Here is a 14,365-nt window from a genome sequence, read left to right on the forward strand (position 1 = left end):
ACAAAAGTTTATTAGCCAAGAATGTGCAAGTCTACTTCATATGGGAGCCATTTCCATGACATGCCCCCTCCGCATACAGGGCTGTATTTATGTCCCAAGCCCAGGTCCAACTGCCATAACTGCCACTTTGGAATGTCCCATTCTCCTCCCTCCCTCCCCCTCCACAACACAGGGCTGCGTTTACTCCCCCTCCCCCAAGAGAACCAGGCCTGCAGGCTGCTCTGTGATGGGGAAGGGTCAGGAAACCACTTCTGGGGAAGAAGAGACTGAGACGTTCCCCTTCCAGGAGCCCCTGGGGCTGAGCTGTCCCTGCACAAAGGCACTGAACACACCAAGGCAGGGACTCCTCACTCCCCTCCCAGCACTGAGGGGTCACAAAACAGCAGCTTCCACTGGGGGGGCAAGGCGGAGGGAGAAATGTGTCCGATTTCCCCTCCCCACCCAAGCTGCTCCAAGGATCACTGGCCACCTGTTCCAGTGTAGACAGCACACTCCACCACAGACTGAGGGGATCAAAGTGTCCCAGGCCAGGCTGGTCAGGGTGGCTAATCCCCCTCGCTGTCTGAGGCTGCACTTATGGGGTGGAGAAGATGACTGGCCAACTGCCATAACTGCCAGTTTGGAAGGTCCCACTCTCCTGGAGGAGTTGGGTGGGGATTGCCCAGACACAATCTCAAAATTTGTCACTTTGGTAAAAATCCCCCTTTCTTAAAGAGAACAGGAAAAATGAAAAGGGTCTGATTGTTCAGAAACCCAAACCCACCAAAATTAAAGAGGTGAAATTTCAGCCTTTGGCATCCTTCGACTGAAGTACTCAATGGTTTTTTTGCCTTGGTCTTCACAGAAAAGGTCAGCTCCCACACTGCTGTCCTGGGCAACACAGTATGGGGAGGAGGTGAGCAGCCCTCAGTGGTGAAAGAACAGGCTGAGGACTATTTAGAAAAGCTGGACATGCACAAGTCCATGGGGCTGACTGCACTGCATCTGAGGGTGCTGAGGGAATTAGCTGATGTGACTGCTGAGCCATTGGCCATTATCTTTGAAAACTCATGGCCACCGGGGGAGGTCCTGGACAATTGGAAAAAGGCAAATATAGTGCTCATCTTTAAAAAAAGGGAAGAAGGAGAACCCAGGGAACTACAGACCAGTCAGCCTTACCTCAGTCCCTGGAAAAATCATGGAGCAGGTCCTCAAGGAAACCATTTTGAAGCACTTGGAGGAGAGGAAGGTGATCAGGAACAGTCAACATGCATTCACCAAAGGCAAGTCATGCCTGATCAACCTGATTGCCTTCTATGATGAGCTAACTGGCTCTGTGGATATGGGGAAAGCAGTGGACATGATATATCTTGACAAGTTCGCAGATGACACTAAACTGGGGGGAGAGGTAGATACACTGGAGGGTAGGGATAGGGTCCAGAGTGACCTAGAGAAATTGGAAGACTGCGCCAAAAGAAATCTGATGAGGTTCAAAAGGACAAGTGCAGAGTCGTGCACTTAGGATGGAAGAAACCCATGCACCGCTACAGGCTGGGGACCGACTGGCTAAGCAGCAGTTTTGCAGAAAAGGACCCGGGGATTACAGTGGATGAGAAGCTGGATATAAGTCAGCAGTGTGCCCTTGTTGCCAAGAAGGCTAATGGCATATTGGGCTGCATTAGTAGGAGCATTGCCAGCAGATCAAGGGAAGTGATTATTCCCCTCTATTCGGAACTGTTGAGGCCACATCTGGAGTATTGCGTCCGGTTTTGGGCCCCCCACTACAGAAATGATGTGGACAAATTGGAGAGAGTCCAGTGGAGGGCAACGAAAATGATCAGGGGGCTGGGGCACATGACTTATGAGGAGAGGCTGAGGGAACTGGGCTTGTTTAGTCTGCAGAAGAGAAGAGTGAGGGGGGATTTGATAGCAGCCTTCAACTACCTGAAAGGGGCGGGGGGTTCCAGAGAGGATGGAGCTCGACTGTTCTCAGTGGTGGCAGATGACAGAACAAGGAGCGATGGTCTCAAGTTGCAGAGGGGGAGGTCTAGGTTGGATATTAGGAAACACTATTTCACTAGGAAGGCGGTGAAGCCCTGGAATGGGTTACCTAGGGAGGTGGTGGAATCTCCATCCTTAGTGGTTTTTAAGACCCGGCTTGACAAAGCCCTGGCTGGGATGATTTAGTTGGGGTTGGTCCTGCTTTGAGCAGGGGATTGGACTAGATGACCTCCTGAGGTCTCTTCCAACCCTAATAGTCTCTGATTCTATTCCCCCCACCCCCATCCCCACAGTGAAACGGTTCATCCCCTCAGCTGGGAGCTTTTATCCTGAGTCTGGGGATAAGTTTCCAACTCCCTCCTCCCTTACCCCAGCACAGGTGAGAATGGTCCTTCCTCAGCCCAGAGTGGCAGTTGGTAATTAGGAGTGGGGGCGGGGTTGTGCAGTTTGAAAGTAGAGGGGGAATTGCCCAGAGAAGGACAGTCTGGGCCTCTATTGGCTCCATCTCACAATCCAAACCCAAGATGCCCTTTGCCCTTCACTGCGGCATTAACCCCTGGGAGCAGCAGCTGCAGGGGGCAAGAGGGGAAAATGGGCTCAGGAGGATCAAACAGCTCCTGAATTTCTAAGGTTCCCAGTGAATGTTTCCTGAGGGGCCACAAACAGGCTGCCCCGGCCTCAGCCCCTGAGAGGTCACTGCCCCCCTATATCCTATGGGGCTGATCACACTTCACAGGGATCTAGGAGATCACCCCCATTTCTCTTCCTGCCCATTTTCACCATTTATGGCCAGGCAGCCCTACCCCATCTTGGTGGAGGGGCACCCCAGCTGAAGCTCCAGGGGCAGAGGGCACTGTGACTGCAGCTCAGGTTCCTAATAAATGATTCTGTCTGAGGAGTAAATAAAAAGGGCCATAATGATAAACTGACCCTGGAGCCCATCCTGATCACTCAGCAACTGTCACATGAGCCCAGATACAGACCAGGAGAGTCTGTCTGCTTGGGAAATTGCCAAAGCTGGTTGAGGGGAGGGATGGGGATGGCACTCAGGGGGTAGGAGTGGAGCAGGGGTTCAGGTTGTCTCCACTGTATTGCATGAGAATTTCAGCTTTCATTACAAAAAGTAAGTTTCTAGCCCTCATGGTAGCAGAGAAAAACCTTGAAAACATGAAACCAGTGCACCCTGACAACTCAGAAACCTAAAGCAAGAAAAAACCTCCAACTTTTATTATTGTAGAAAAATCTCATGAGTTTTAACCATTTGGGGCTGGCAAACTGTTTCCCTAACATGTATCCCTGAGGCAGTTCAGTCTTAGTACAGCTCAGAGTCACTAAGGGGAGAGAGATACACAATAACTACTATCAGCAATTGGAGTTTGATAGTGAGTCAAGATGTCAGATAACCAAACTCAACCGATTTATTGATTGGAAGTAAAATCAGTGTAATACAGGAAGGTCAGTATGTACCCAATCTGGAGAACTGTCTTGCAGCAGTTTACATCTTCACTCTGTTCCAAACTATGAGTTCAGTTTTACTCATATTTGTATTTTCCTCATTTAGAAGACAGAAAATTCCAGAATCCACAGACCTTACACACCTTTTCTTATCTAATTATGCACACAACAGTTTAGCTGGCGGTAGACCATAGCACACAAGGAGCATAAAACCAAAGAAATATTTGCACTCACTGTACCTAGCACACAGTTCATATTTGGCAAACCTTAACAGAGTATACATCTTACATCTGACAGATTCTGCATATACAATGAACAAAGGTTAGAACAATTTAATAACTAGTAAATTTGCACAATAAAGCTTAGCAGAAGCACAACGTATTCTGGGAGATTTTAACTAATTCAATGCTCTACCACCCCCATTTTTAGAGTGCAGATAATGATTTAAAGCAGATTACAACTGAGCTTTAACCAGCTCCAAAAAGAAAGGCAAGATGGCTGCTTTTCCCCAAGATCATCTCCCAAGAGTGACTGGAACATGGCAAATTCAGCAGTGCAAGGAAGATTGCAGGGCTTCACTTACACACATGGGAGGCAGCCATTTCAGACTCATAATTCTATTGTATTATTTTATTCCCTCCAGGAACGATGACACAACAGTGAGATAAAGTTGCATCTCATCGTCACCCTCCGAAAGAGAGGCATGGCCACGGATTTACCCAGTTGGAGGAACGAGGAGACACTGGCCCTGTGCTGCTGCTCAGTTTCATCTGTGAACGTTGCCGGGACCAGTTTCTCTCCCTCTCTGTTTAAGACTCTCTCTCTCTCTCTCCTCAAACAGGGCTCTCTGAGCTGTCTGTTCTCACACAGGATCCCATCTCTGTCCCTGCTCTATGAACCCTGGCTGTTTCACATCCATGTCACACTCTGGGCTGGGACTGCAACTCCACAAGTTGTTTATTGAAAACACCTACAACTAGCAGCAAACAAGTCCCAGCCTGGAAAGTAGAGCAAAGGTGCTCAGAGATAATTTCCCTCACTTCTTGACATTACGTGTCAGGGTTGAGATCCAGGTACATCTCAGTGTTAGTGGACTTAAAGTGCCACTTCCTCTTCCAGGGACACAAACTCAAATTATTCAGAAAACAAACCATTATAACAGGAAGCAGCTCTCTGAAACTTCTACTATATCAATCCCTCATCCCTGCCCTTGCCTTTTTTCTGGCGTATGGCTTCTCATGGCACAAATAATGAATTAGATGTTGGGTAAGTGATGTGGTCACGCTATCATGACAGCAGCATCCAGAGACGTCAAGTGCATGCATCTACCATCAAGATGATAAAGAAGGCAATCCATAACCAAACAGCATACTGTTTGTACTTGAGCCCCACAGGAACAGGATGGGGAGGTCAAGAAGCTGGATAAAGATGTAAGTTAAACCACCTGTCACCACAATGTATCCTGTTGTAATGAAGAAGGATCTTTCATTTTATATGGTTATTCCGAGGAGCATGTGAGAGCTGATTCAGAGAGACTAGGGCAGTGGTTGTCAACTTTTCCAGAATACTGTACCCCTTTCAGTAGTCAGATTTGTCTTGCATACCCCAAGTTTCACCTCACTTAAAAAATACTTGCTTACAAAACCAGACATAAAAATACAAAAAAGTGTCACAGCACACTATTACTGAAAAATTGCTGACTTTCTCATTTTTATCATATAATTACAAAATAAATCAAATGGAATATAAATATTGTACTTACATGTCAGTGTATAGTATATAGAGCAATATAAACAAGTCATTGTCTGTATGAAATTTTAGTTTGTAACTTTCCTAGTGCTTTTTATGTAGCCTGCTGTAAAACTAGGCAAATATCTAGATGAGAAGATGTACCCCCTGGAAGACCTCTGTATACCCCCAGGGGTACACATACCCCTGGTTGACAATGACTGAACAAGGGGATGCAAATCCGACTTGTCTATCCATCGAGAAGTGCATCATCAAAATAAAATATAGTCCCACACCACCTGTTGCCGCTGTTTCTAAGAAATGTTGTGTCTCATGTACTGTCTGACAGGTTCAACTATTTCAGAAAAGGGGTGTCTTGACTTTAGCCGTATTATCATTGGTGTGACCCAGAAACTCCAGTCTCCAATCTTCCGGTCCTAGCTGGTATTGCTTGCCTGGTAATTAGGTGTGAAGACAGGGCCCTGGCTGCATTATGCATACAGCCAACTATTACAACAGCTTGCTTCATAATTTTATCTCAAAGCCAAATCAAAATGCCCTTCCTTTTGATTCAGGACATGCGGGAGATGTCGCTGCCTTTCATTAACGCAGGAGAAAAAAGTTCCTTTTCAGTCTGTGCCAGAATCTTTGTCCATTTTTCCATTTTTCAAGGAGCCTGAGAGGATGGGAGCCGCAGTGAGTGAATAGCCTGGGAGAAATCAGAGCCTGTAAAGCGCAGTCCTGACTCCAGACATCCCTGTCCCAGCTGCAATCCACAATGATTGTTTAGGTGCCTCTAGGGTGAAATTCTCCCATCTCCAGGGCCACACAAATTATTTTAACAAACCCAGGACTGAACCTAATGTCTGGTTAGTGAGGAGGTGGGAGCAGTTCAGAGTGGGAGCAGGTTCCCTCTTTTACAGGCTTTGGGAAAAGAGTGAAATGAGAAATTGAAGAGGTTTCTCCAATCAAACACAAGGGTCAGGAGTCTCTATCCTGAGTGGGTTCTCTGGTGTTTAGTGAGAGATGATGAGCGAGCAAAGCGCTTCCCACACTGAGTGCAGGAATATGGTCGCTCTCCTGAGTGGGTTCTCCGGTGTTTCGTAAGAGATGATGAGCGAGCAAACCGCTTCCCACACCGAGCGCAGGAGTATGGCTTCTTTTCCAAATGGATTTTCTGATGTTTGGTAAGAGACGATGAGTGAGCAAAGACCTTCCCGCACTGAGTGCAGGGATAGGGTCGCTCTCCTGAATGGATTCTCTGGTGGTTGATAAGGCCTGACGATTGGGTGAATCTTTTCCTGCACTCAGTGCAGTAATAGGGTCTCTCCCCAGTATGGATTCTTTGGTGGACTCTGAGTTGTACTAGACGGACAAACTTTTTCCCGCATTCACCACAGTGATGGAGTCTTTCCCCGGTGTGGATTCTCTGGTGCAGAGTGAGACTTTCTGGATGACCGAATATTCTCCCACACTCATCGCACCGATGGGGTCCCCCCGTACGATGGATTCCTTGGTGTCTCCTGAGACTTTGAAGGAGACTGAATTTTTTCCCACACTCAGCACAGCAATGGGGCTGCTCCCCAGTGTGGATCCTCTGATGTCTAATGAGATGTTCTCGTAGGCAGAATTGTTTCCCACACTCGTGGCACAGGAAGGGTTTCTCTCCGCTGTGGATTTTCAGGTGTCTAGTAAGACTTGATGTAAGTTTGAAGCCTTTGCCACATTGGTTACAGTGATGGGGCCTCTTTTCTGAGTGGATTCTCTGGTGATTACGAAATGTTGATGAATCCATAAATCGCTTTCCACACTCAGCGCAGGCATAGGGTCTCTCTCCTGAGTGGATTCTCTTGTGGATGGTAAGAGCTGTTATTTGGAAGAATCTTTTTCCGCACTCAGCACAGCGATAGGGTCTCTCTCCTGTATGTATTCTCTGGTGGGCAGTGAGCAGTGATAACTGGTTGAATATCTTCCCACACTCAGAACAGGGATGGTCTCTCTCCTTTCTGTGGGTTTTCCCATGTGCTTTGAATGCCTTCTTTCTCCTGAAGCTCTCCCCACACTCGCTACATTGATAGAGATTCTGTCTCCTATGAACCATCCAGTGGTGGCTTATCAGGTCTTTCTGCACCTTGAATTCTTCCCTGCACACACGGCAGGTATATAGGCTCTTTCTGGGCTCAGTTTGTCCCTTTTCAGGCAGCTTTAGATGTGACCTGGATCTCCTCTGATGGCTTCTTGGGGTTGCTGGCTCCTTCCTGGTCAGGTTCTTCCTCTGCCTTTGTGGCCTGTCCTGCCTTTTGTGGTGTCTTTCCCACTCAGTTTTCTGGGAATGGTTCTCCCCTGATGTCCCTGGGAAAGGCCTGAGTGGCTCCAGGTTGCCAGACCCTTCCTCAGGAGTCTGCCCCTCAGCTCTGCTCAGGGTCCTGGCACCCTCTGGGTGGGGAAGAGTATCCAAATGTTATTTTCTGTGCTGCTGACAAGGGGAAACCACTAATATTCCCAGCAAAGGGATGAGCCTGAGTCAGCCCCGCGCCCCCCCTCCTCAGAGCAGTGCTGGCTCTTGGCACTTGAATGCAAGAGGCCAAACTCCCAGGAGCCCCAGTGCTGGGGAAGAAGGAGAAGATCAATGTCCCACAGACCCTGCTAATAGTCCCCCAAGTCAATGAACATGAGAATCAGCCCCCATGATTCTCTCCCTACTCTGAGGCCCATCTCAGTGGGGAGAACAGCATCACCACACACCAGCACTGAGGACCCCTCTCCCGAGGGACACACACGGAACACTCACACTGTGATGGGATCCCAACGGCTCCGTGTTCTATGGAAAATGGGGGAGGGGGAGAGACTGGGAGAATCTGCGTAAGGGGAGAGATGGAGTTTCTACGGGGATGTCAGGGTGAGGAACTGTAGCACTTTTCATGTTTGGGCTTCAATCCCTATTGTAATGCTCTGGGAGGGGAGAGTTTGCAGCTGATGGATGACTCCTGAAATGAGCTTTCCAGCTTCCACAATGGAAAGGGCAGAGCTGGTTCCCTACCTGCTCCAGGGGAAGAGGTTTGTGTGAGGAAGAAGCCCAAGCAGCTTTCAATTAGTGACCAGTCCCAGGTCTCCTCTGCAGCTGGAAAATCTGCACCAAGACAAAAGGTCTTTGGTTGACAGCACATGGACCGAATGAATATCACTGAGAGAAGCCCTTTCCCCACCATCATAAATGATGCATAAAATGGGGGCTTGATTTTCAATTTGTATTGTGGTAGCACAACTGAGTTTATGGTTGTATAGCACCAGGTGCTGCACAAAACCACAGAGATCGTCCTGATGTTGAGCTTATACACTAAATATACAGAAGGTGGGAGAGAACCTGAGTCAAAGGAGTAACTTGCTGTTGTAATAATTGGGCCCACAAAATTACCCTAATTGACAGTATAATTATAAACTTCCTCACAGTTTTTATAAAGTGTTACAATATCCTACAACAATAAATGTCAATGGGAAAAGGTGCAAAATATAAACAAAAAGATAGAATTAGTCCAAACAAAAAAGGCCTATAATGCAATTCAAGAATAGTGTTAAAATTATGATTGGTAAACAAGACAAGCGTGGAACCGTAAATTAATGAACCAAAATGAATGTGTCAGAAATCAGCCCTAACTGGAGAAAAACCCAATGAGGGGCTGGGCTATTTTGCCTATTACTTCCTTTTGGGGTTTTTCAAAAGTAAACACTTTTGAGGGGAAAAAAAGGAGCAGGATTGAATGCAACCCTCGCTGACTGAAAAAAGCAGCAACAGCAGGTGCGTGCCAACAACTGCTGCAGTGAGTGATACCATCATGCTACCACCCTGATCCTCTTTTGGGACCCCAGATCTTCTTCATCCTTACCCTAAGAGATGTACTAACAAGACTGGACTAGAGAGAGGGAGCCTGAGGATGCTGTCACCATTTCCAGTTCTGGCTAACTCCCAAAAATCACCTGGAATGTGAGACTTTGTCCCCTTCTCCGCCAAGCACTATGAGTTCTTTTAGTTCCTCAACTTATTTCTTCTCTTTCCAATTCTTCTCCCTTTGCTTTAGATTAAATAAAAGTCTGGCTTAGCTGGCCAAAACTGCCATAGTTTGCAACATTGCTGTAAGCCTGTGATCAAAGAGGCAGACAGAAGCACAGCCCAGACCAGCCCAACGCTGGTACACGTTTGCCAGATAGGTCTGATCAGACTGCATGCCATGCCTGTGTTTCTGCAGCCACAAAGCTCTAAGTAAGAGTCAGCCAGAGACAGAAGCTGCATGTTCTATATTTGCTGTGCTTTTCTCTTCCCTCTTGTGTGTGTTTGTCTTGTTTTGTCTTCTAAGAAACAGGATCAGATTTTAACATCACCACAACAGCTCCAGCCCATTTCAACTAACTGCTTCTCTTTTGCCCAAAAGCAGAGTTATTACCATCTTTAATATAATCTAAAAGACTTTCAAACAGAGGCTTTTTGTCTAAAGACTCTCTCCAGCTAAAGGGCAAGGAAACAAGGGACATTCATTTTAACAAAGTCATACTTAACATTTGACATTTCAGATGCCTAAACTTTTTTCCTTCTTTTTCTGTATACTTAATAAAAGGTTAGAAAGAATTTTTCATGCTGTTTTCCATGGTACTGAGCAGGCTACAGCCTCTGTATTCCAAACCCCAAACCTTATTTAACATTCTTTAATACTGGCCATGACAGTGTCATGTTAACACCTTTGTCTCTCTGGGCCCATATATTCTACATGAATTAATACAACATTGTCCAAGCTCAGCCAGCAGCTCAGTGGCAGAGTGAGGAATGGAGTCCAGGTCTCCTCACTCACACAACATGATGTTGCCTCCCAAGCAGTCCTGGGGAGTAATAAGGAAATCCCTTATTAATGTCAACTGAGAGCCCACAAAAGCGATGGAACGATGTTGGGTCCCTACAAAACTGTGCCTGCAGTGAGAAAGGAAATTCCCAAGTGCTGCTCGGTCAATGATTCCGACAGCCAGGGAGGGGTTACAAACACTTTAGTGGATGGAATTAGAAAACAAAATGATCTTGACAAAGTGGAGAATTGGTCCAAAATTAAGAAGATGAAATTCAAGAAACACAAGTAGAAAGTGGAAGAAAATATCAGATGCACAACTAGAAAATGGGGAATAACTGGCTTGGCAGCAGTACAGCAGAAAATAATGTGGTGGTTATAGTGGATCATGAATGAATGAGAGCTGACAATGTGATACGGTTGCAAAAAAGCCTAATAGCATTAGTCTAAAAGACTAACATTCTGAAATGTATTGTCACTTTGGCCAAAATGTACCAGGATTTCAGCTGCCTTCAAGCTACTCATTTATCCCTTGCACAACACTTTAACTCCCTCCTCACCTGGGCGGGTGCCTCTCAGGATGACCCCATCTTCATCTTCTGTGGGACCCTGGACACACAGCTCTTCCCCTCGCTCTATGCTGGAGATCACCACTGGCTTGGGGGTTTGGATTCCTGCTTAAACAAAAGCATCACTGCTCATAAGATCTAAGGTAAGTACTTCTAGCCGTGGAACTGCTGCACTTTGCACAGCTCCATATGCAATGTTTGTGCCAATCAGGCAATGAGCTAATCTATGTATTTGAAATTATTTTCCACGGAAACATGAACTGCAGCTTATGGTCAGCACTCCTGGTGCCTAGCAATGGCAGGATATTGAATTGCAAACAACCTGGCACCTGCGGAAAGAGGAGTTGGAGAGGACTGCGGTGTCTGAGGGGATTGGGGGCAACAGATGTGGCACATAGTGTATATTTCTCCTTGGCCTAGGAGAGTTACTCTACTATGGCCCAGCACCCCTCTCCCTCCTGTGGATATGTCTATATAGCAATTAAATACTTGTAGCTGGCCTGGGTCAGATGACTTGGGCTTGAGAGACTTGGGCTGTGGGACTGTAAAATTGCTAAGTGGATATTTGGGAGGGGTCACAGAGCAGAGGCTCCAGCCCGAGCCTGAACATCTACAATGCAATTTTTAGCCTGAGCCCCATGTCCTAAGTCAACTGATCCAGGCTCGCCACAGCCGTGTCATGGGTCCAGCATAGATGAACCCAGTCTGTCTTTCACCTTAACTGTGGTGTTGGTGGCCTTTCATCCTGTAGGCCTGCAGAACATATGGTCCTTTTCTGCTCATGTGCCCTGTCTGGGGAACTACAAGAGCCAGAATTCTCTGGAAAACAGCTCCTCACCTAATGAGACCAGAGTCTGGTAATTTTCCCACATAACATGTTTGTAAAGTTGCCTTTGCTCCTCGCCCAGCAGCACCCACTCCGCTGAGGAGAAATACATGGCCACATCCTCAAACGTCACTGACATCTGAAAGGACAAACAAATCAACTCAGCATGGCAAAGTTTATACACTGGTAGAGGAAGAGTTGTTGCAGGTGATGCAGATGCACAGTGGTCCACGCAACTGGGAGGGTCTGGGAGGCTTGAAAGTTCGTACCATTATTATGGGTGCAGGTTTGTCACCATGTGAAAAAAGTAATGGACAGTGTTTTCCTGTGACTTTTTTTCTGTGTCCATTACTCACCCCACAGTTGTGGCTCCAGCAGCGGGGCCCAGCCCACGGCTGTGTGTATTGTATTCAGGCACAAAGGGTTGCATCACTGCTGAGGGTTAGTCCTCCTGACTCTCTGTCATGAAGGGGCAGGCAGGCCAAACTTCAGTGAGTGTTGCTGCAACCCAGAGCACCAGGACACAGCCCCACTTACATTTAGCTGGCACACCCGACCCACTGTCACCATGCTGGGGGGCTGGGCAGACCAAACCTGGGCAGCACTGCAACCTCACATGCCATGATGCAATGCCCAGAACAGGACACCGGGCCCAGCCCCTCAAGACCCTGCTGGAGCCACTGCTGCGGGTGAGAGTGGGGCACTGGACTCAGCCGTACAGAACACAGGAGCTGCTGGAGCTGCACTGTGGGGTGAGCACAGGGTGGGTTCGCTCTCCAGTCGCTCCCCCCTGGGCTTGCCCTCTCTATGGGGCAGGAATTAGGGTTACAGTGTTGTAGCCTTGTCGGTCCCAGGATATTAGAGAGACAAGGTGGTGGAGGGAATATCTCTTGCTGGACCAACTTCTGTTGATGAAAGAGAGAAGTGCTTGAGCTACACAGAGCAGGGTCCCAAAGCCCAGGCTCCAGCAGGAGCCCAAATGTTTGCACTGCCATTAAACTGCCCCTAGGCTGAGCCCCATCAGCTGGCACAGCCCGGCTGCAGGTTTCACTTGCCATCTGCACAGACCCTGGGAGCCTGCAGCTCAAGCAGGAGCAGCCCAGGCTGGTAGCGCTGGAGGCCCCGGGCTGAATCCCCAGCACGCTGCCCGATGGGGCGCTCACAGAAGGAACCTTCCCCCCGCGGTACCCACGGACCCAGCGCAGCCTCCCCCCGCGCTCCCATCGCCGGTGTGTGCAGCGGCCCCGGCCCGGCGCCGAGCCCGGTGTCCCGAGCGGGCCGGTCCCAGCGCCCGTGGCACAGGACAGGGGAACCGACCGACCGGAGCCGCCCCCCAGCCCCGGCCGGTGCCTGCTCTGCGGGGAGGGGTCAGAACCCGGCAGCCCCAACAACGAGCGGGGGGGGGGGGGGTCGGTCGGGCTCTCGGGGGTGGGTCTCTCCGGCCTCAGGCGCGGTTCTATTCCGACCCTCGCAGCAGCCTCCTCCCCGGGCAGCGATTCGCAGCCTCCGCGGCCGCCTCCCTCCCTCCGCGGCCGCCTCTGGCGGCGCCTCCCCGGGCCCCGCTCACCGCCCCGCGCGCCGGGGCTGCAGCCTGCAGAGGGGGCTCGCTCCCGCACGCGCCGCTCGGGCCGGGCTCGGCCCCCGGGTCTCCGCGGCGGGCACGAGAAGGTCCCTCCCTTCGCCCGCCCCCTCGCGCAGTCATGCCTGGGCCTGTCTAGGCTGTGGAGGACCCCGAGCTCTGTGGGTTTAACCCTTAATCATCTCGGTCGGGGAAGCGAGTTGCAGGGGGAGCCACTAGGGGAGACGGGGTGAAGCCGGTTCCCTGTGGGTTGGTGGCTCCCATCCCTTGTGCAAAGGCGGGTATTGCACCAATGTTACAGTGGGGAGGGGGGGTGGACACCCTGTGTAGGATGGAAACCACTTCAACCCGGGGGGGCTGCCACCACTGTTCCCTCTAAGCTCGGCCTGTGCGCGTGCACACAGATCCTAAACCACACGGCGAAACACCGCGTGCACAAAAATTTGCACAGAAGAAATTTTTTGCGCACAGGGCCTGTCAAAAATTAGAGGGCACATTGGCTGCCGCACCTGCACTCCCAGCACCCTGAGTTCCAGCCCCCCTGTTAATTCATCAGGGTGTGAGACACCTTTTCAAACATTTCACCAGAATAAACATGGTTTGAGATTAGTAAATTAATACATTATTTAATAATTATTCAGATCTGGAACTGGGATGTGAGTGGCTGTAAGTAAGAAAATACTTTTGGGGATATCCTAAGTGCCATTAAGGTGACAGAAGATAATTCCCAGAGGTGAAATTCCGTGTCTGGGCTACTCTCTGCTACATATCATACCTGAGTTTCTATTTTGTATCTATTTGACAGTAGTCATACCACATCCATGAAAAAAAAAATCAACCAAAAGCAATGGTCAACCAAACTGTGGCAGATCCACATGTTTTTACAAAGTTTATTTGGACAACAGTTACTATTTAAGAAGTCTATAGGACTAACCCTGCTTTGTTCTTAGATACGTCTACAGTATGAAATTATTTCGAAATTATTCTATTCGAATTTTCAGAAGCTATTTTATACATTCGGTCTTCTGTGTCTCCACTAAAGTGTGTGAATTCGGTAGATTGCGTCCACAGTACCGAGGCTAACATCGAATGTCGGAGCAGTGCACTGTGGGTAGCTATCCCACAGTTCCCACAGTCCCCACCACCCATTGGAATCCTGGGTTAAGCTCCCAGTGCATGATGGGGCAAAAACATTCTCGCAGGTGTTTCTGGATGTGTGTCGTCAGAAAGCTACAGCAGACAATTGTTTCGCGCCTTTTTGGCGTGCAGACGCCATACTGCTTTCAGCAGACGGTGCACTGCTGCTCTCCTGCTACGATGAATCCACCTCTCCAACTCAACTGTGCTCGGCCATCGTGAACCAAGCAGCACAGCTTCCGCCGCAACTCTGCTCTCCCGC

General features: G+C 48.9%; 1 protein-coding gene across 1 annotated transcript; it reads right to left on the minus strand.

The window, feature by feature from the left end:
- Nucleotides 1–3,909: 3,909 nt before the first annotated feature.
- LOC142072628 (uncharacterized) lies at nt 3,910–13,104 on the minus strand. Its single transcript, XM_075130087.1, has 5 exons — nt 12,955–13,104; nt 11,400–11,526; nt 10,553–10,666; nt 8,204–8,293; nt 3,910–7,599 (listed from the first exon to the last, which is right to left on the minus strand). Exons 1-5 carry the CDS (start codon nt 13,087–13,089, stop codon nt 6,155–6,157), a joined length of 1,911 nt encoding a protein of 636 aa, XP_074986188.1. The 5' UTR covers nt 13,090–13,104; the 3' UTR covers nt 3,910–6,154.
- Nucleotides 13,105–14,365: the final 1,261 nt, after the last annotated feature.

Source organism: Caretta caretta, chromosome 6 (assembly GCF_965140235.1).
Source record: "Caretta caretta isolate rCarCar2 chromosome 6, rCarCar1.hap1, whole genome shotgun sequence".
Taxonomy (NCBI): domain Eukaryota; kingdom Metazoa; phylum Chordata; order Testudines; family Cheloniidae; genus Caretta; species Caretta caretta.

Bases quoted from the DNA above. Each gene is read 5' to 3' on its own strand.
- LOC142072628 (XM_075130087.1), bottom strand. From the start codon at position 13,089: ATGACTGCGCGAGGGGGCGGGCGAAGGGAGGGACCTTCTCGTGCCCGC. The intron at 11,527-12,954 runs GTGAGCGGGGCC...TTGTCCTTTCAG, and splicing joins CAGCCCCGGCGCGCGGGGCG to ATGTCAGTGACGTTTGAGGA. The intron at 8,294-10,552 runs GTGAGGAGGGAG...GTCTTGGTGCAG, and splicing joins CCTGAGAGGCACCCGCCCAG to ATTTTCCAGCTGCAGAGGAG.